This window comes from Onthophagus taurus, chromosome 1 (assembly GCF_036711975.1).
Source record: "Onthophagus taurus isolate NC chromosome 1, IU_Otau_3.0, whole genome shotgun sequence".
In the NCBI taxonomy this organism is placed as follows: domain Eukaryota; kingdom Metazoa; phylum Arthropoda; class Insecta; order Coleoptera; family Scarabaeidae; genus Onthophagus; species Onthophagus taurus.
Genome location: NC_091966.1, coordinates 26139975 through 26163116, shown reverse-complemented (window position 1 = coordinate 26163116; position 23142 = coordinate 26139975). Strand labels below are relative to the sequence as shown.

Below are 23142 nucleotides of genomic sequence, written 5' to 3'. Positions count from 1 at the left end.
GTAATAAACGATAATCAAACCACAATTGACGCAAAAGCAACGCAAAAATACTCAACATAATTTTTGATGGGCTACTGCGAGGAAAGAATTATGCTGCAAAACAGAATCACAAAGACCCTAGAATTTTTTAATTATTTCATTAATTTGAAATGAATTTAATTTTTTTCAATAGTGTACTGTTTTATATAGAATAGAAAACCTTCATATTCTATGAAGCTTTTTGACAAATGTCACTTTCATCAAGACTGATGAAGATCCTTAATGTAAGTTCACTGTCAGTGCTTTCAGTTCCCGTTAGCGAACTTGTAGAGAAGTCCACTTCACATTACCTTCGATTGTGGGTCTGAAGAATATTCATATTTTTATTGCTGTTGTAGGATTTGGTCTGTGGATCTCTATAAATAACTAATACAGGTCGTACATATCGAACAATCTGGAATAATCTTTTGAAAAACGTTTTAAGATTTGCATTTGAAACGAAAAATGTACTATACTAAGAAGGTTTAATGATAATCGAAACTTGGAGTTTTTGGATAGATGGCGTTTAATTTTTTGACGTTTAGTTTGGAAAGACAAATTACGGAGTCGTTTGAAAGGAAAACATTGGATAACAAATTTCCAAAATGCGGTGGTTCAAGACCGATCACGTGTGAACTTGAAGAACCTACTTAATGGCTGGATGTATTGGTCATGAATAAGAGTCACGAAAGCATCGAAGTTTCCGGTACAAGTGAATCGAGTAAAAGTAGTGGAGAGTATTCGATTGAATTTTCACAAGATGCTGATTATGTTATTCCACCAGAAGCCGTTATCGATCCTAATAAACCCAAAGGTAGTAAAAAAGATAAAGGTGGAAAAGGAAAAGATGGTAAAGGAAAAGCGAAAAAGAAGAAGTAATCCTTTTAAAAATTATTGTTGTAATAAAATTATTCATGCCAACCTCCACTGATTAATTAAAAATAATTTACAATCACTTTTAGTGTAGTCAATGGTACGAATTTTGAATATATTATTACTGTTATTGCCAATTTAATTTTTTCGAACAAGAAATAATACTTCTATACATATATGTTAAGATGGAAATTTTGGATTTTTTTGTTGAACGGAGTTTTTAATTCCTGACATTATTTGTAAAACAATATAAAAATTTTTATATTTTCAATTCATCAAATTTGATGTATTTTGTTGTTTTACAACTTGTTAATGAGAAATGAAAACTTTTAGAGCAAAATTTGCAGCAAATTTAATTTTAACTCTCCGAGGGCATCATGGGGCAACTGTGAGGAAAAACTCACAAACAATCATTTCTAAATGGAAAAGCAAGAGGTTGTTGCAAATTTGCGCTTGACAGTAATAATACCCTCCTATCTTATGTCCCAAGAAAGAATAAAGTGGTACTTCTGCTATCAAATATGCACCGTAGAGGCAGTATAAATGATGAAACTCGGAAGCCAGTAATTATAATGGATTATAATGACACCAAAGGGGATACTGACTCATTTGGTAAACTGTGCCACACTTATCCAACAGCAAAACCGACCCGAAGATGGCCTATGATACTCTTTTATGGAATGTTAGATCATAGTGGAATAAATGCTGCCATATTACTTAACTTCCCACATACCAATGACAAAATGAATAAAAGAACAGTTATTAATGACTTGGTCTTTCAGCTAATAGAGCCATTGAAAACTCAACTAGAAATCAAAACCGTAGAAAGATCTCTTAAGAAATGTATAAGGGATATTTGAAAGGTACCAGAAGCAGCTATCAGATGCCACAGCGCCTTATGTGTTCTAATAATGTAAGGTGCTCTTGCACTTTTAAAATATGAAAATTTGATGATTTACTCTTCACTTTTTTTACGTATTATTCATCGTAATAACTCTAATTGATTTAACATTGCAAAAAATACGTTTTTGTAAAGAATGTTATTGCTTCAACAAGCAGAAAGCATAGATTTTTAATCAAGACCTACACACAAAAAAATTGCTGAAATCGTTTTTAATTCATCTACATTGTATTCGCCCATTTGTTGATCCTGCGGTGTTCTGTATAGAGTTTATGGTATATTCCTATAATAATTTGTTACCTCCCGTACCATCATGTATATAATTTTGGCAGAATCCCTCCCCTTCTCCTCTCCTTCATCACGTCTACCATCCACTCTCTCCCGCTCCACCCAGCACGCGCTCCCACTCCATACCACCCTGCCTCAAGTTGTCACACCTCAGCATATGCTCAATTGTCTCCCAATCATCCCTACACAATCTATACATCCTCTCCTCATCCGCCCAGTTAATCTCATCCGCCCTCTCTTCTATTCTGCACCTAAATCATAGCGTAATCATACTTTTTTCCTTATTTATATTGTAAGTAAATGTTTCCTTCTTCATTAGAAATGCTAAATGTAAAACTAGTTCTTGCAATAATGAAGGACCAAAATGTCATTGCATTAGAACATTATTTTCCGTTTAAAAACGGAAACATACCGATAAATAGTAAAATTGCAGTTAATACTGCATAAATGCATTACTTTTGTATTTTAGCATATATGGAGTTCCAAACGAAATAGTTTGTGATCTTGGTGCTGAATTTACAAATACTATAGCTAAAAAGCTACTAGAGACACATAAAATAAAATTGCACATGGGTACACGTCGAAATACAAATTCCAATAGTTTAATAGAACGAATGCATTCTACAATTTTACAACACTTGCGTAATTTACACGAAATTAATAAAGCAATTGTTGCATATAACAGTTCAATACATTCAACGACCAATTTTACTCCTATTGAACTACTATTTGGTCACACTAGGTCAAGAGAATTATTTGATCAAAGATTTTATAACGACTATGTAGAAAAACACAGAAATCGTCTAAAGATACCAGAAAATCAGCCAAGAAACTCAAACCAAAAAACAAAACATAATAGAACAGGGAAATAAACACCTAAAAACGTAAACTTAAATGTAGGTCAAGAGGTGTTTATTAAAATTGACGCCCCAAAAAGGAAAGGAAAATTGTCTTAACTTTTTGAAGGTCCTTTTAAAAATTCAAAGATAAATGATAACAATACCGTATGTCATGTAAAAAACCTTAAAATAGGTACTTTTTAACGTTTTACGCCAATATTCAGACCCCAACAACAAGGTAAATTTTAAACTTAAAAAGTGAGTAGTAATAATTTTCCATTATTTTTAGAAGAATACAATAAATATCGTGATAATGAAAAATTTATCCACATAAAATAGATAAATGGTATAGGATAATCAAATAAAAAATTTTATAGATGAAAAAATATTTATTTTTCTTTAACTGTTATAATTCGGTAAGATCCGGTAAACATGTCATTGGTTCTAATGATTTTATTGCTTGTTCTAATTGTTCATTATCCGATAAATGATTTATCGTTTCAATAACTACCGGTTGTACCTTTTCATTAATATTAATTACATTCTCGATTTGTTGAATTATAGGTTCAAATGATATTTGAATCGGTTCTATTTGTTCACTATTAAGTGCCGGAAAATATTTTATGTGTTGAACTAAAGGTTTGTTAATACAGGATGTAGTTTGTTGTAACTCTTCGTTATTAAGTGACGGTAAACACTTTATTTCTTTTGTTACATGATGTAATGATTCTACTGGGGGTTGTTGCGGTAAGTTTCCATTTTCCTGATCCTGTAAATTTTTCAGTTTGTCACGTTGTAATGATTTTATTGATGGCAAACAAAAAAGTTTTTGTAAATATTTATAACAGCGTGGTCCTAATGAATACATTTTTTCAGCAAATTCTTTGTATTCATCATTATAACGTCGACCATGTTCGGAAACTTTACAAAGTTGAGCTTGTGTTTTAACAAATTCGGCCATTGGTGGCGTTAAGAACGTATCACAGTATTTACTAAACATCTCTAATGTTGGTTTTGGTGCAGTCTTATTATTCAATAATTTTTGAAGTCTCACATTTTTTTGATATAAAGATTTTATTGTCTTGGTTTGTCTTATAATTTTGGGCAGAGATGACGTTAGACCTACTGAAGTTTGGGTTTGTGCTATAAACAGTTTATTTATTACTGAATGATTTCATTTATAAAATTGTGAAAATACGTACCATGTGCTTTTTTAGTTCTTTCCTGTAAATCTATCAAGGAAAATGTAGAAACTGAAATATATTATTAATTTTAAAATAAACTGGTTAATATATATTTGCCATTTATTTTTCCACTTAAGGAAGAAGAGGTTGTGTTGTAGATTATAACGTGACCTGCTTCTATCTTAAGACAAACGTACCTTGTGGAGATAATGTTGACTTCGAGGGTTGCTTAGGTTTTTCTGGTGCGTATCTCATGAAAAGATTGGATGCTGAAATAAGTAAAAAGTATTAAACGTCAATTTGATACTTTTATATTTATTTATTAATTATTTTATATATTTAAATTATATCAGAAATACAGGCTGATTCACATAAGAACCGACACAGAGCAGGGACAGATGATTTAACGCAACTTATCTCCATACTAAGTTGTACCCCTGAAGAGTTATAGGCTTTCAAATTTGGGTCTTAAAATTTTAAAACATTGAATATCTTCGTAATACATTAAGCTAGAAAAACCAAATTTGGTATACGTTATGAGTGTACCGAGGGTATTAATTGGTAGCAAGTTGACACCCATTGTGGCATTTCAAAGGGTTGATTAAGGGTGATGGTCCCCTAAATTTTGACAGAATTTTTTAACCTTTTGACGGATTTAATACATTATTACTTCATTTCATATAGAATTTAATTCTAAAACTTTTTTAATCTTATTATTTTTTAAAAAACATTGTCGTTTTCAAGAAAAGCAAGGAGGTTGGTGCACATTTGAGTTTGACAGTAATAAAACTCTCCTTTCTTATGTCCCAAAAAACAACAGAGTCGTACTTCTGCCATCAGCTATGTAGCGCTATGACAGTATAAATGATGCAACTAGGATTTAAATCCATTAATTGAATGGATTATAATGACACCAAAGGGATTACTGACACTAAAGCGTTGATATCGAGCTACGAATGATAGGTGTCAGATTGTCAAATTGCACAATGTATTGTCCACACCAAAACAACTTCAAGCTGGAGTTCCACAAGGTTCAATACCGGGGCCTCTTTTATATTGTATATATACCTGTGATTTTCTTAGAACATTATCAAACTCCGAGGTGCACTTCTACGCAGATGACTCGCAAATTTATTTATCGTTTCCTCCTGAAAATATAACCTCGGCTAGGTTAACGCTTGAGAGTGATATACGTAGTTTGATTGACATATCCACAGAACATTGACTGAGTATAAACCCAAACAAGTCTGTGGTGATGCTCTTTGGGAGACAAAAAGCACGTATGAAGTATTAACAAGAAACCAAGAAAGATCAGTGATACGTCTCGCAACTTGGGTTTAATGCTTGATAGCGATTTAAGATTCCGTGAACATATTACTAGTAAAGTTGGGAAATCGTTTGCTGCTTTGAAAATGATATATGCCAGGAGATATTTGTTGACGACATCAAATAAGATAAGATTATGCGACAGTTTAATACTTAGTAATTTTGATTATGGTAGTACTGTATATGGTCCTTGTCTTGATACTGGTACGGCATGTCGAATACAGCGGGTACAAAATTCCTGTTTACGAATGATTTATAAACTTAGACGACGAGAACATGTTTCTCATTTGTTATAGGTTGCTGGCTGGTTAAACATGGCTAATAGAAGAAAGTTTAGATTGCTTACTTTTTAGCATAAACTTTTAATGTTGCGAGAACCACGTTATTTAAGTGATAAGATAAGGTTCAGAACGGATATTCACAATCTAAATGTTAGAAATTTCTCCTCCGCAGCATGCAACAGCACTATTTCAAAGAGCATTTACTTTCACCCTCCCGAAGCTTTACAATCCCCTACCGGGAACTTTAAAATCGGCACCACCAGCGGTATTTGCACGCAACTTGAGATTTGCTTTATTCAGTGACCAGACTTTGTTATGATGAGTGAGTACTATAATTAAAATTTTAACGTAAGATGTAGGCACGATATAGAAAAGGGAATATTTTTGTTTTGTTTTTCCGTATTATAGATTAGTTTTCTATAGTTATTTTTAGTTTATAACCCTTTGTCTCTTGGTTTTATTTTTAAGAATATTTGTTTTTTTTTGTCATTTGTTTATTAATTTTGTTTTTTTTTTTTGGTTTATGTTTGTGTATAAAACAGGGTTGAGTGGAAGAGAAGGACTTAGGTCCTTAACTACGCCCTGTATACTTATACTTTCATTATTAAGTTATAGATAATGTAATGATTTCAATTAATAAAAGGCATTATTAATTAATAAAAAGACATTTGATAAACAGTGCCGCACTTATACAACAGTAAGAGCGACCCGAACATGGCCTATAAGATTTTGCTATGGAATGTTAGAGCATAATGGAATGTTAGATCATAATGAAATGTTAGATCATAATGGAATAAATGCTACCATATTACTTAATTTCACACATACCAATTACAAAATGAATAGGAGAAAATTTATTAATGACCTGACCTTTCTGCTAATAGAGGCATTACTGAAAGCTCGGTTAGAAGTCAAAAGCGTAGAAAGATCGCTTAAAATATATATAAGTGCCTTATGTGTTCTAGGCGCTTTTGACAGAACCACCTTCTCCGCAATAAACGAGGCCTTGGGCAAGGGGGGTTCTTTCTCCACTTGTGTGGAATCTCACCCTGGATAGCCTGATGAAACGCCTAAAACTAGCTGGTTTTAAAACCGTTGGCTACACAGACGACCTGGCAATCCTCATTCGAGGGAAGTACGTCAATGTACTCCTTGAGAGGATGCAGGAAGCACTCAATATAACTGAAAACTGGTGTATTAAACAATCCTTCTCCGTCAATCCCAAGAAGATAGAGATGGTTATTTTACACGCATGCGCAACATAGGCAACCCCAAACTGCCAATGCTCGCTAACACTCCACATAAACTGTCTACAGAGGTTAAGTACTTGGGCTTAATTTTAGACAACAAGTTATCGTGGAAATCCCACCTAGATAATAGAGTAAAAAAAACCATGCTTCGCTTACGGCCAATGCCGCAGGGGTGTTGGGAGGACTTGGGGGTTGTCCCCCAAGATAGCCCTATGAATTTACACGGCTGTAATCCGACCAATGCTAACTTACGGTGCGGTGGTATGGTGGAATAGAACTTCTAAGTCCACCGCCATCACCGCGCTAAATAGGATACAGAGACTCGCGTGTCTTTTTGTTACAGGTGCGCTGCGATCTGCCACCGCTAGACCTACATATTCAGGAGGTGGCGCTGGTAACCATGAAAAGACTACAAAAAATTCCTAAACGCATGGGAGAAAACTCCGGGCTGCTATCTTGCTAAGGATTTGTTAAAATATCATATAAAATAGATATATAAAGATTATTATAATTATTAATATACGCACCATGTGTTTTTTTAGTTCCTTCTTGTAAACCTGTCATGGAAGATGTAGGAGCTGAAATATATTATTAATTTTAAAATAAACTGGTTAATATACCGGGTGTTTAAAAATTGTGTTCGGATATTTTTCCCACTTATAGTTCTCATCAAGATAAACAAAATGGAGTTTCATTAATTAGTGTCATTAATTAAGCGTCTTGGTCTTCAAATGTTTATTTAATTGGAGAAAATACAAACAGACCATAAAAACTGAACACAAAATGCTTAAAGTAAATGCTCTACATGACTTCCCTCCATTTGAAGACATGCTTGACATCTTCGTACAAAAGAATTGCGCACTAGTTCGAAGACTTCTGGAGATTAACGAATAGTCTCACATGTGTTTTGTATTCTTTGCTGGAGATCCTCCAAGTTATTAACAAGTGCTGAATACACTAATGATTTTAAAAGTCTTTCTGCAAAGTGTTTTGCATAAAGTCCAAATAAGTTTCACAAGTTAAGCGATTAGGAAGAATAGTTGGTCCTATCAATCGTCACCAAATATGTATACCAAGCCAAACATTTACAGTAAACTTATACTGACTTGGATATGAAGGTTAAATTATTTAAAAAATAATAATAATAATTTAACCTTCATATCCAATATCACACGATGTTAAGAAGACAAAACAACAATTACAATTATACTGACTTCTTGATTGCACAACAGCGTGAGGATTTTCATCCGCCCAAATGTGATTGTTATGAAAATTCAAAATTCCGCCTTTTGTAAAAGCAGCTTCGTCAGTGAATAAAACACTAGCATGAAATATCGGATTTTCTGCAAACTTCTGCAACATAACTTCACAAAATGCACTTCTCGAAACGTAGTTAGAAACGACAAGTTCTTGTACTCGTTGAACATGGTAAGGATACAATTGTTGCTGACGTAAAATTTTCTAAACTAGAGAGGCATTAATGTTTACTGCAGCAGAGATGCTTTTTACACTCGTACCTGGATTTTCTTTAACCCTTCTCAAAACATCGAGGTCGACCAGCATCGTTATGAGTTGTTTTAAAAGAACCCACTTCCGACAAACGTTGATGTAATTTTGAGAAAAATTTATCACTAGATAAGGTACGGTTGGGGTAAGTTTCACCGTACATAAAGTGCATGTCTGCCATTTCTGCATCTCTGCACAATTGATTTTAGGACCTAAGTTTACTAAGACTTTTTTTTTGTTTATCGTAATGAGAACTATAAGTGGGTAAAATATCGGAACACAATTTTTAAACACCCGGTATGTTTGCTATTTGCTTTTCCACTTAAGGAAGAAGGAGGTTGTGTTGTAGATTATAACGTGTCCTGCTTCTTTCTTAAGCTAAACGTACCTTGTAGAGATGATGTTGACTTCGGGGGTTGCTTAGGTGGTTCTGGTGCGTATCTCATAAAGAGGTTGGATGCTGAAATAAGTAAAGAAGTATTAAACGGTAATTTGATCTTTTTATATTTATTTATTAATTATTCTATATATTTATATTATATCAGAAATATATTCAAACAGGTATACTAAATATCATTTCGGTAATAGTATATAAATCTCTTTCTCTCTCTTCAGTCGCTTCAAGCTTTTATCATTATGTATGCGTATTGACAAAAATTTGCTTCTATTAGGAAAATCCGAGACACATTTATTTCAAATTGTCATAAATTTTATGCACTCGTATTGCACTATAGATGAACAGCTGATAGGATACAGAGGTACATGTTCGATCCGTATCTACCTAGCATCTAAACCTGTTAAGTACGGTTTTAAAATAGTAATGATGAATGACTCTAGAACTTGGTATATGATCAACGCAATTCCATATGTAGGAAAAGTGTTGACGGAGCGTAACGAGTCATTTTCATCATATTATGTAAGAAAGCTTTCAGAACCAATAATTTCATCGGACGGGACGAAATATTACTGTTGACAATTATTTTTCTTCTATAGACCTCTTCAAACATTTCTAAATAGAAAAACAGGAGGTTGATGCACATTTGCGTTTGACAGTAATAAAACTCTTCTTTCTTATGTCCCAAAAAAGAACAAAATTGTACTTCTGATATCAGCTATGCACTGCTGTGACACCAACGGGGTTGCTGACACATTTGATAAACTGTGCCGCACTTATACAACAGCGAGAGCGCCCGAAGATTTTGCTATGGAATGTTACATCATAATGAAATAATTGCTAGCATGTTACTTACCGTATTTTCTCGAATCTAATCCGCACCCTTTTTACAAATTTTGTATGCTCTAAAATCAAATGCGGATTACAATCGGATGTGGATTACATTGGAAAACCAACTTTTTTTTACCAACATTGCATTTTTAAAATCGAGGTGCGGATTAGATTCGAGTGCGGATAAGATTCGAGAAAATACGGTAATTTTGTACATACCAATGACCGAATGAATAAAAGAAAATTTATTAATGACATGGCCTTTCTGTTAATAGAGCCATTATTGAAAGCTCGATTAGAAACCAAAAGCGTAGAAAGATCGCCAAAAATATAATATATAAGTGCCTTATGTGTTCTAATAATGTAAGGTGTTCTCAAAAAGTTAACAATTCATATTCTGGGCAGAAATGATATTTTTTACTAAATGTTTTGTTTGTAAAATTATGAATATACGTACCATGTGTCTTTTTAGTTCTTTCGGGTAGACCTGTCATGGAAGATGTAGGAGCTGAAAGATATTATTAATTTAAAATAAATTGGTTAATACCGGGTGTCCCTCAGAAATGGCTCACCCCCATTTTTTTAAAATTATTAATGATATAAGAAAACCATTTGGAATGCATAATTAGGCCCTTAAAACGGATTATTACGACATGAAATCATTCTCTTTGTGCTACCGGTGCATACCGCATGTGAGTGCTAATTTCGCTTTTTTTTTAAATCTATAATTTTTTTTCATCAGTTGGGTAGACAGCATACTTTCACATAACTTTTACATGAAAAAATTTTCACGATCGCTTATAATTTAAAAAAAAAATTATTTATTGTTTTTTAACGTTTTTGTACCTTCGGAAAATATATTACAACATTTGACGCATAGTAACTAGGTTAATAGTATAAACTACGTTATGTTCCTCTTGATTTGCTATTTCTCGAGCAGTGATCACTGCTATGCTTTAGTCAGTGGTTCTTTTTTAATAATGGTGTAAATTAACAGTTGTATTAAATCAGTTTTAAAAGAAAAACACGAAAAAACAACTAAATTTAATTCAATAAGTTCAAAAAAACGAATTTTCTAAATTTTCAAAATGCCGCCTCGATTTTGACATAATTGTATCTTCCGTACTGTCGATCTAACAACTCGACGTAATTCCTGCAGAGATATTTGGGTAATACAATTTCTAACTCGGTTTTTTAAAACCTCACGCGACCTTACAGTTGCATTATACACCTAATTTTTGATTTTGATTATTTATTCATTATTTTATATACTATTTATAGTATCTAAAATATATGCCTTTCTGTATACATTTTAGATACTAAATATCATTTCGGCAATACTATATAAACTGAAGTGCATCTCTCTCCCATCAGTCGTTGTCCAATTTCGGACAATGTCTTCTATAGTACGTATATAGGGGATACATCATAAGTTTTTCCATGCCGTCCTTCTATGTATATTGAATGACCATGACCGAAGAATTGAAGTATGCGACGCTGGTTTTAATATCTCATTATCATGTATTTTTAGTTCTTTTAGAACATTCTTCGATAATATATCATTTCAAAAGCTTCAATCCGTCTTTGGCATACAGTATTTATGGTCCAGGATTCTGAGCCATATGGATCACTAAAGGAACACTAAAGATGTCAAAAATCTTGTTTTAGTTACTTTGTGGATACGGTGGTCTTTCCATATTTTAACCAGTCCCCCCAAAGCCCCTTTGCCATTCCGATTCTTCTCTTTACTACTTTTCCTGAGACACCTCTATTTGTTACTTTCGTGCCCAGATAGAAAATCTTATCTGCACCTGTATGTTATGCAGCTGCAATAGTGGAGGTACCCGCCCAGTCTATAATTACCAAGTGGTATTTAGATCTATTCCATCGCAGTTCGCACTCCAGGCTTTCTTGTTCGATTCGTTGTAAGACTTCTAATATTTCTTGTTCATCTATAGCTGTTGTGACAGTGTCACTGCGTAGAAGGTTCGAGATCCTTTTCCCTCCATTAGATATTCCACCCTTTCAATCTACAATCTATTAATCTATCAATGTACTACCTAATAGTATTAGCAAGAAAATGCAACCCTGCCTTAAGACTTTTCCTGCTTTACAGTATCTTGAATATTAATTTCTTATTTTTATTTTAAAATGTGCCAAAATTTATTTCAGTGTACCATGTCGAAAGCCTTCTGTAGTCCTGTTTTCTGGAGGAGCGAGATTATATTCATAAATTTTTTCAATCATCTACCTTAGGTGTAAAATTTGATTTCTTGTGCCTCGTCCTGGCACAAAGCTTGCTTATTCTAGGGGTATATTGAGGAGATGGTAAGTTTTGAGCCTTTTCTGTATGATATGCAGTAATATTTTGCTTGCGTGATTTATCAGAGCAATAGTACTATAATTACTGCATTCAACTTATATAATAATATAAACAGATTTCGCCCATTCTTCTGGCCATTTACCAGTTTCCCACAATTCGGTGTAAGAAAGTAATACTCTTGTTCCCAGTGAATTTTAGCATTTCCGGTGCGTCATTATCTGAGCCTGGCGATTTTCTGTACCGTAATTTTTGAAGTGCTATACTTCATCCCTCGGAATTCGTAGTTCACAGAGAAAATAATTTTTGAGTAAAAGTTAAAATTCACGAGACCCTATTACACTTTCTTATCAAAAAATCTTTTCACCGAGTGCCAAGAATCTGATTTTTTTGTAATGAAAATTTTTAAAATAGTACTGCGCAATTGTGTACTTAATATCTTAATAATAACAATATAGTGGTATTTTCCTAGTTTCGTAAGATATAAAATAATACCTGGTAGAGACGATGTCGAATTTATAGTCTTCTGAGGAGATTCTGGTGGACAACTTATGTGACCACTAGGAACTGAAACATATTATGTGCATTAAGTTACCACTCATGATATTTCGTTACGAAAGAATCAAATGATGCAGTAAATGAGTACGAAACGATACGCATCAATTCGAAAAGTTTAGTACACTGATAGTGCTGTTCTTTCTTTACATAAATATAATCATACCTGGAATACATGCTGTCGAATTTAGAATGGTCTTTGGTGGTTCTGGCGGAGTTACTTGAAACATAAATTTAAACAATCTTTGAATTGAAACATTGGAATATCGCCGGAACTATTAACGCTGAACATATATGGTTGGATAAACAAATTTAGTTATAATCATAATACGATGAAACATACGGGGTGTTACATTAAAAAAAATTACGTACTTGCCTAAATACGCCTAAATGCAACACCCTGTATAAATGAAAATAATTTTACGTTATGAAAGTGGTGAGTCGAACAAGTTTTGTATAAAACATTTTTTTCTTCTATCTCAAACGATTCTATCTCACCTTGTATGTTGTTGTAAATTTAATTGTAATGTTTATACATCCAATGTTTTAAAAATTCTCAAGTAAAACAAAAAATACCTGGTATAGACGTTGAATTTACAGTTTTCTTCGGTGGCTCAGATGTAAATTGCAAGAAATGTTGAGGAGCTGAAATTGTTGACAATTCTCAAGTTTTGTTAAGTAAAATTATATATTTTATATACAGGTGTTTCTAAATTCACGCGAAAGATTATAAGGGATGATTTGTCAGCGAAAATTAAGGGGTGTCTTTCATATAGCTTTTTGTTCAAAACCCCTTTTGCTCCAAGTTACAGCCCTCTAAAGTTATGGGAAAAAATTGTTTTTATTTAATAAATCCACTATGGAAGAATTTAGAAGAATGAAATTTGGCAGATAACTGTTGGTAATAAAATCATACCTTTTGACGATTTTGTAACCATAAAATGTTATTACAAGGGGGTGAAACATCAACCCCTATAATATTTTGCATCAGAACTTTTCAATGCGTCTACATTGTTCTATTTAAAAACTTGATTTAAATAGTGGGATTCAATACGCAACTTTTTTGTCTCTTAACATTTTTTCCTAAAATTATTAATTTGATCACAAAAAAATTTCTCAAATTTCTATAGAGTCTTATACGTATGGACTGAAAACATTCTGCACAACTAAATAAGATTTTATTGAAAGAATGGCATTTTCTATTTAGCTGAAGATAGTACTTACTTATTGTAAATTAAGAAATATCACAATAACAAATTGAACAATAATGTGGGGTTGAAAACTTCATCCCTTATAATAGTTTACAGTAGAAATTTTGAATGTGTCTACAATCTTTTATTTAAAAACTTGATTTAAAAAGACGAATTCAATTTCCAACATAATTGTCTTTTGACATTTTCTCACAAAATTGTTAGTTTAAACACACAAAAAAATAATACACATATGGCATAAATTCAGCCTAATTATTAAAATTTCTAGAGTTTTATGCAATGGACTGAAAACATTTTGAACAACTGAATGAAGTTTTATTGAAAGAATGGCATTTACTATTTAGTTGAAAAAATATGTAAATTAAGAAATATCACAATAATAATTGTAGTACTAATAACAATTAACAAAACTACGAAAACAAACAATAACAACGTTAACAAAATATCAATAATAAGTCATAATAAATGTTGAAAATGCCGCCCCTCGGCAGCAACGCACGATTCTACCCTTCGCCTCACGGAATTTCGTATTGTTACAAATAATCTTGGTGTATTCCTAATAGTTTGACATGATGCGATTCCGTAAATCATTGATATTTTCAAGAGGAGTTGAACAAACCAACGTTTTAAGAAAACCAAAATACAAAAATCTAATGGATTTAATTCTGGAGATCTGGCTGGCCAATTCTGAGGACCACCGCGGTGTATCCAACGATTTGTATAAACTTCGTCTAAGTAGCGGCGAGCGTAATAATTCTCCATAATTCTCATCTCCTCTTCGAGGAAATGACAGTATGCGTCTCCATTTAATCTCGTTGGAAGAAAATATGGTCCAATTAAATCATTGTCAATAACACCAAGCCACACATTTAATGAAAATTGGTGTTGAAACTTGCATTCAACAATTTTATGTGGATTTTCTTCAGACCATATGAGAGGAAATTTCTAATGGATTCTTTTGATAAGAATTGCGGTGTTTGAGTAACCATTTGAAGAAACCATTGGTAAAAAATCCCGCGGTAAGAACGCTTGAACTCATTGTAAATGATAAGGATACAACAGTTGTTCTTTTAAAATCCTAAATACGCTGGAATAGTTACGTTTAATTCTTGAGCAATTTTTCTTGTACTAGTTCCGGGAGAGTCCTCAATTAAATCAAGAACTTCTTCCTCTAGTGCTACAGTTCGTACTTCTCGTGAACGTGCGCAATCGGCAGTTCTTCTTGAAAAATGTCCATCTTCTCGAAGACGTTCTAGATATAACTCAGCGTAAAGTCTTCGAACTTCTAACCCATTTCCATTCGCACGACCATATACAAAATGCATTTACTTGCATTTCGGTATTTGTGTAGTTTGCCATTGCATTTACTTAAGTAATAACTGTTTTTAGTTCGCAAGAGATAGAAAAATAACACGGACAAAATAACAACTTACCACAATCTGACGCTAAATAACATTTAAAACTAGAACTAACACTAGACCTAGAAATGTGCCGCGAAAATATATGGTTAGAACGGTCGATGACGTCACAAAAAGTGACGTCACATCGAAACTGGTGAAATAAAAAGTGATTTTTCGGTAAGTTTTACACGTTTCCGCACTTTTTTTTATTTGTAACGGCTTACTTGAGCGATTTCCCGTCGATTAAAAAAAAATTGTGGAGCCAATATGAAAGGTAAGAATAACGGACTACCAAAAATATTTCAAATATAAATTCGAGAGCGTTATTTGTTCCTTGCTCCTGTCACTCTATTAATCTTGTTTTAAATGATGCTACAGAATTAAAATTAATTAATACATAGATAATACAAAGCTTGTATTATTTTTTTTCTGCATCCACTTATAGATGGTCTATTCTTGTCAAATATCTGACTAATTTAACATTAAAACCTGTATGTTCTACGAGATGGGAAAGTAGGATAAATGCGATCAGGCCCGTTAGATTGTTGTCCCGTCACTTTTTGGTATTGTATAAGACACGTCTTTGCTGGGTTTTCATGGAAATAATACTAAAGTAGAAACATGCATTATAGAAGAAGAGATAATATATATAGAGAACATGTGTTGTAAATTTTCCATTATTCATCAAGATTATATAATAGAATGTAATAAAACTTGTTAATTTTATACTTCTTGATGTTTTTATTTTGTTTTTGATTCCTACCGGTTTCGGTTTATTAAACCGTTATCAAGGTAATCACCTACGGATAAAAATAACATTTTACAATATATAACCATTCACGTTAAAATAGAGAAGTAAATACAATTAATGAAACTTTTTTTTTTCATTTTGTTTCACTTACGTCAGTTATACTAAAAGATCAACATGAATGAACGAACACTACACACTATAAACATCGACGTAGTTTAATATAAAACTATAAGTAACACAATAAAATAAAATATTAGAGAAGGGTATTTTTACTTTCTTTTATACTGAAGGGAATTTGGGTAATTTTATTCGTGGTTGGTATTTTATGGCAACTTTTGTTCTTGTAGGCGAGACCGGTTTGTGTATTTAAATCTTGATTTTTTAAAATTCTTTTAACTTATGTTTGGTGTTTTTTTTGTTGCAAAAATTGATTGTTTAAACAGAGGTACAAAGGTTGACATGTTGGCAAAATTTGATCGTTTAAACACATTTTTTCTGGATTGTTATGTATAAACTTATTTATCTCGTACAACTCTGTTATTTCCATGAGATATCCCTTCTTTAGTTTATGTAGAATTTCCACATTTTCATTTTCATCAAACTGATGGTTTAGTTCTTGTAGATGTCGACAAAAATTCAAGTTAGGTTTCTTTTTATGTTCATATATTCTTTCTTTCACAGCTCTATCAGTTTCTCCCACATATGTGGCAGAGCATGAACCACATTCAAGTTTATAAATACCACTGTTGTCTAATTTTGCTGTTCTATCTTTACAATTCACTAGTGTTCTATGTAGCGTTGTGTTTGTTTTAAATGTAAGATGTACATCATATTGTTTAAATAACTTTTTCAGTTGATGTGAAATATTGCCTTGATATGATATAGAAATATAGATCTATAGGTGTTTATTGTTGTGATCCTATTTCTTGAAGGGCTGTATTATGAAGCATGTTTTGTTTGTTTTTATACATCTTTATAAGTTTATCGACTGATGTACTAGGAAAATTATTTTGAGTGGCTATTTGTTTTATAATTTCTAGTTCGTTCCTTAAATATTCTTCATCAATATTGGAATTATATGCACGATGTAGATAGGCGTGATAAGCTGACATTTTTTGTTTCTTGTCGTGATATGAGTGATAGGGTATTATGATATTGGTTTGGGTAGGTTTTCGATATATTGAATAATGAATCATTTAACTTGGTCAAAATTAAATCCAAGAAATTCATAGTATTATTCTGTTCGATCTCCATTGTAAAAATTATGTTTTGATGAAGTTTATTTATGTATGTATGTAAATTATTTATATATTTTGGATCAGACGTATCATATATTACAATAACGTCATCTAAGTATCTCAACCAAGTAATAATGTTCTCATTGTACGGATTTTTGTTATTAATTATGAAATTTCTTTCCAATCTATCAAGAAAAACATCCACCAACAAGCAACTTAGAGGAGACCCCATAGGAAGGCCTTTTTTATACTTATATATTTCACCATTAAACCTGCAAAAATCATTTTCAACGCATATTTTAAACAATTTCATGATGTTCGTTTTTTCATGTTTATCCTCTATTTTTTGATCAAGGATATCCTGAATTAAGGCGAGGGTCTCTTTTACAGGTATATTCGTATAGAGATTCGTAATGACAAAAGAGAAGATTTTATTATCTTTTGGCAAAGTGATAGTATTCAATTTTTCAACAAAATCTTTTCTATTATTAATTGTGTACATAGGTTGGAAGGATATATGGTGTTTAAAGTAATTGACAATTCACACATATAGAGAAGTTAAATTATCAGGCCATATGCATTACAATAATTTGGTATAAATAGCAATGTATGCAATGTACTTTTAGATGTTAACAGAGTAAATCTTCTACTACAAAGCCCAAGGTGTACGGTTTGTGCGACAGTTGAAATAATTGAACAGCTTGCAAATAATCTAAAAAAACTGAGAAGTGACGAAGAGTATCAAAAATTGTTAGTTATAGCGTCTGAATTTCAAATTCTGCAAATTCAATAAACGTACAACCAAACTTTACAGAAATCAGAACGCAATTTCAATAATGATACTTTTGACAACCCAATACAAGATCCGTCACAAAAATTTAAAGTTGATGTATATTTTAATTTACTTAAAATAGCGATGCATTCAATAGAGGAGCGTTTTCAACATATATTCGGATTTTTGCACAATCTTGCCGACCTAAGAAATTGGGAAAAACAGGACGTCATAAAGCAAAGAATGAATTTGGAGATTACTCTTAAACATAACAATAGAAAATACATCGACGGTATTCACCTGGCGGAAGAGTTGAGTATTATTTCAAAACTTTTAAACCCAGGTGATACACCTTATGAAGTTTTGAAATATATTTTAAACAGCAATTTAATTGTTATGTATCCAAATCTTTATATCGCTTTGAAAATCCGAAAAGAATTTTAATAAATTTTTAACAAATTCATATTTGTTAGTTTGAAATTTGCAACTTATTCAATAAATAAATAGAAATAAATCAAAGTGCATTTCGGAAAGGACACTTTTTTTTACACTTTTATTTAGGCAAGGGCGGCCAAATCCACTGACACCTTGATATTTTTAAATAAATAATCAATCTGAATTTTTGTCAAATAGGTCTGACAATGAGTATTATTTTATTTTTTTATGGTAAACTAACGATTTCGGGAGAGAATGTTAAGAGACAAAATATTGCGTATTGAATCCCACTATTTAAATCAAATTTTTAAATAGAAATATGTAGACGCATTAAAAAGTTCTGATGCAAAGTATTATAAGGGTTGATTGTTTCATGCTCTTGTAATAACATTTTAGGATTATAAAAATCGTGTCATTTTATTAGTAATAGTTATCTGCCAAATTTCATTCTTCTAAATTCCTCCATAGTGAATTTATTAAATAAAAACAAGTTTTCTCCCTAACTTTAGAGGGCTGTAATTTGGTGGGGAAGGGGTTTTGAACAAAAAGTTATATGAAAGATCCCCTTAATTTTTGCTGAGAAATCATCCCTTGAAATCTTTCACATCAATTTAGAAACATGCAGTATATACAGGCAAGCTGTATCTGAATGACTGCAACAAACTTCATGGGGTACTTTAATATATGGGTAGGTTGAAAGTACAAATAGGGTCAAAACGTGCCCTATTATGAGTAAAACAAATTCCCCAAATTTCGTTTTCGTAGCGTTTATGGTTTTTGAGAAAAAAAAATTAAATCAAAATTTTCCGCCTTTTTGAGAAGGGTGTAGCTCCTTAGGGTTCATATATCACAGTACCCTTAAAATTCACTAAAGAATCACCCCTTGAAGTTTGTTGCAGTCATTCAGATACACCTGTGGAATATTAAAAAGAAAGGGATGGCATTCTGAACACCAAAATACATAATATACAATATCATATATATGATGCCATCTATTTCCTTTTTTCAACAAGTTTTAGTTTTGAATTTAAAATTTTTAGTACTTACCTGGTAAACATGATGGTAAAACAAACGTTTCCCGTTTTGGTAAAAAATGCACAAATTCCTTAGGAACTGCAATATTTTGTATGTATTACACTATTCATTAAATGACTAATACTTACTAAGTAAATATGATTTTAGACCTTGAGTTACTTTAGATGTTTCTGATTGGCATTTTTTGATTGGCTCAGAATCTAAAATTAATCTAATTTATTTAATAATTAATTGTTAATTAGTGTTTAATACCTTGATTTGCTGTCAAATCTATAGTTTCTACTGGTTTATTTGATGCAGTTAGTACAGATTTTAATATAGAAGGCTTAGGTTTTGAAGTTATACTTGATTTTGATATAGTGGGTCCAGAATTTGTCACAACAGATTTTGGTGTGGTGGGTCCAGATTCTGAAATATTTTTCATTCCTATTTCATTAATTATAAATTTTATTTGATATAAAACCTGCTAAATTTGATATTAGTTTATCTAACTTTTCTTGGACTTGAGTGTTTAATATTTTATGATAAGTGTGGTCGGAAGTTGTAGCAACTTGAGTGGTATCATCTAAAAACAGAATAGACAAATATTGTTCACACTATAAGTTAACATTAAATTCAAAAACAACCTGATGATAGTTTAAGGTGTTTGGCAGAATCTTCTGGAGATGGGGAATGTGATCTTTTACAGTAATAAGTTTTAGCATTATCAAATTCTGTTGGAGTTGCGGTTGGTAATAGTCGATTTTTTTCTGGACTTGTATACATGCATTTTTTAAAATGTAAAGCACAAATCTTATAATTCTTATACAGATCTATTGATGATTTTTCTTTTAAATCCATTCGATTTGAAGCTTGTAACCAAGCCATTGCTCTGAAAAAGAGTAAAAATGTTTTAGTTTTAAAATCAAGCATTGTTTTAACTTATAATTAATGTTAATTGATAATTTTAAACAATTTAAAAACAAATATGTAGATAAATATTGATTTTATAATCAATGCAAAAGTTTAATCTATTACTCCTGTATCTTTATTCTTTAGTGATTTAATCTAATATTTACATTGTAATTCTTTAGATTTTAATATCATTCTTTTTAAATCTTATTTAAATCGTTTCGTGAATTCATATTGCGCCTGTACCTTGAACGTTCTTTGGGTAGACGAAAGAAACGAATATTTTTGTCAACTGATCTGGATTTACAACTTCGAACAACGCAGCTATGTCCTCCTTTGGGGGGATTCATCATGGCAAAATGTTTGTTCCCGTTTTTAAATCAAACCAACAGATCTAATTGCAAATATAATCACAGAATACACACAATGCAAAAAGTGAGGTTAACACGAATACAAACGAAAAGATGGTGGGATCACGCTTGCGTAGTAATTCTAAATCTGTATCCATTTTGGCGGTAATAAGATATTTAGTGTGTTGTAAGCTAGTTAATTATTTATATCTTAAAGAATTCCCCGATTTCAAAGTAATTATTGTTTATAGGACCATAATGGAAATTTAGGAATTAAGGTTAATTAAGAAATAGGCTCCAGCAAGTATATTTTGTTGCCTAACCATACAAAATAAAATTTAAAAGTCTATCATGTTTTTATGAGCTCGTATTTTTACTATCTTGTATAGGTATAGGTAAGGTGCACAAGGTGATAATAAACCACCAAAGTAACATTGTAAGCAAAGCAGCAAAAGAATACATTCACATATACAGCGGAGTTCCTACTAACGAAAGAGCCAGTAAGGAAGTGTCCATACCCATACTGATAAACGTACGAAAAGATAATTACGATAAACATCTTCATCATGGACCATTGGAGTACACGCACCAAATGTAGATAGATGTCAAGACTGTAGAAAAAGAAATGTTTATAACACAACTACAAGCAAACTACCATAATAGGTGATGACAGAGAACTAATACCTAATCCTAGGATACTTAAATGCAAGAACAGGTAGAAGAACAAACAGCGAAACTATAGACAGGTTTGGAGAAGAAACAACTAATGATAACATATACCGATTAATAAACTTGTGGGTACAACAAACAGGCTGAGAATACAAAATAACTTCTGTAAACATAAAGAAATACATAAATACACATAGCATCAATACACAAGACAATTGAAATCGATAATTGATTATAGCAATTCTAAATTAAACACTAACTTAAAAATCTAGGAGTAATATCAGAAATGGCTAAATCAAGATATATCATAATATTCATCAGTTGAAGTCTCCTGTGAAGTTTAATGTACACATTCCTAGTAGAGTGGTGAGACTATCCAGCCCTCGGCTTCCTTGGTTGACGACCACTATTAGAGAAATGATTAAACTTCGTGATAACTCGTATAAGAGATTCAAGCATACGAGGCTGGATTCTCATAGGGATTATTATAAAAGCTTGAGAAACTATGTTACAGCCGCTATCAGAAGGGAAAAAAGGGCCTACTTTGACTCGCAGCTCTCCCCTAACACTTCCTCCGAGTATTGGCGTCGCATTAGGGAAAACGTAAATATTACTAAAGGTAAGGGTATTATCCCGGAGTCGTTGGCCAATGCAAATGAGATTGCGAATCATTTCGGCGGCGCTGTTCTTCAAACTGATATCGACTGTAATGTGTATCAATACTACAATAACAACAAGGCTACTACTTTTCAAACTGAATTCTCCTTCTGGGCTATAACGGAGAACGATCTATACTCCACGTTGATTAGTATCTCTTCCAATGCCGTTGGAGTCGATGGCATAGCACTAAAATTTGTTAAGATGTGTTTTCCTTTTATATCTAGATATATTTTACATATCGTAAATTTCTGTTTAACAGAAAATGTATACCCTACTATCTGGAAACAGTCTATTGCAGTTGCAATACCCAAAAAACAAAATCCTTCCGATTATAGCGATTTAAGGCTCATTTGTCTTCTACCCGGCCTTTCCAAGGTTGTTGAAAAAATTGTGGATCGTCAGCTGCGAACACACCTAACTCAATATAATCTTCTGCCTGATTCCCAATCGGGTTTTCGTCCGGGTTTTTTGTGCGCTACTTCTCTTTTAAACCTTACGGATGACATTGTGCGCTCCTCTGATTCTGGCCTTGTTACAGCCCTGGTAACACTTGACTATTCTAAGGCATTTGACACTATCAGTCATCAAATGTTGCTTGCTGTTCTTAGGTTTATGGGTTTTAGCCGTGAATCCGTTGATTTCTTTCGACATTATTTGGAGGGCAGAAGTATGAGGGTGTGCGCTCGTGAATTTTACACTCCTACAGGTGTGCCGCAGGGTAGTATTTGTGCCTTCACGTTATACGTCCGTTATTGTAAATTACAAACTTATGCGGATGATACACAACTATATTTGAGCTTTCCGTTGTCAGAGATTGAAAGTGCAAATAGTCGTTTAAATCAAGATATCGAACGGGTGGTGAATATATCGGAAGGGCACGGCCTATTGATTAATGGTACAAAATCATCAGCTATAATATTCGGTAGAAGTAAAGACCTTGGTCCTGCCAGAGCATCATTGAGCATTCGTGTGGGCGGCGATGAATTGCGCGTAGTTGATGCTGTAAAACTCTTGGGGGTATGGCTGGATTCGGATATGCGTTTTAATACACATATCAATCACTTAATTAGATGTTCGTATGCCACGCTAAAGTCTTTATACGCCAACCGTCACATTTTAAGCACGCAAAGTAGAGCCTTGCTCACTGACACGTTGATACTTTCT

At 32.6% G+C, this 23142-nt stretch overlaps 1 protein-coding gene and 1 long non-coding RNA gene across 4 annotated transcripts; one reads left to right on the top strand and one right to left on the bottom strand.

Moving 5' to 3' along the window:
* The first annotated feature begins 208 nt into the window (after positions 1-208).
* On the top strand, positions 209-973 carry LOC139431968 (uncharacterized). The gene is made up of 2 exons (XR_011642003.1): positions 209-263; positions 378-973. It is a non-coding gene; the product is annotated as an uncharacterized lncRNA (long non-coding RNA).
* A 2321-nt stretch (positions 974-3294) lies between these two features.
* On the bottom strand, positions 3295-20782 carry LOC111415968 (proteoglycan 4-like). 3 transcript variants are annotated; one of them, XM_071198976.1, is made up of 15 exons: positions 20546-20778; positions 20035-20279; positions 19872-19973; positions 19661-19816; positions 19537-19608; positions 19421-19486; positions 13143-13211; positions 12733-12786; positions 12507-12578; positions 10149-10199; positions 8855-8926; positions 7488-7538; positions 4301-4372; positions 4122-4172; positions 3295-4062 (listed from the first exon to the last, which is right to left on the bottom strand). In XM_071198976.1, exons 1-15 carry the CDS (start codon positions 20650-20652, stop codon positions 3326-3328), a joined length of 1977 nt encoding a protein of 658 aa, XP_071055077.1. In that variant the 5' UTR covers positions 20653-20778; the 3' UTR covers positions 3295-3325. The 3 variants fall into 3 exon arrangements, with proteins under 3 accessions (XP_071055077.1, XP_071055092.1, XP_071055085.1); XM_071198991.1 differs by lacking the exons at positions 8855-8926; positions 10149-10199 and having other exon boundaries at positions 20546-20782; XM_071198984.1 differs by lacking the exons at positions 4301-4372; positions 7488-7538 and having other exon boundaries at positions 20546-20777.
* Between the last annotated feature and the right edge of the window lie 2360 nt (positions 20783-23142).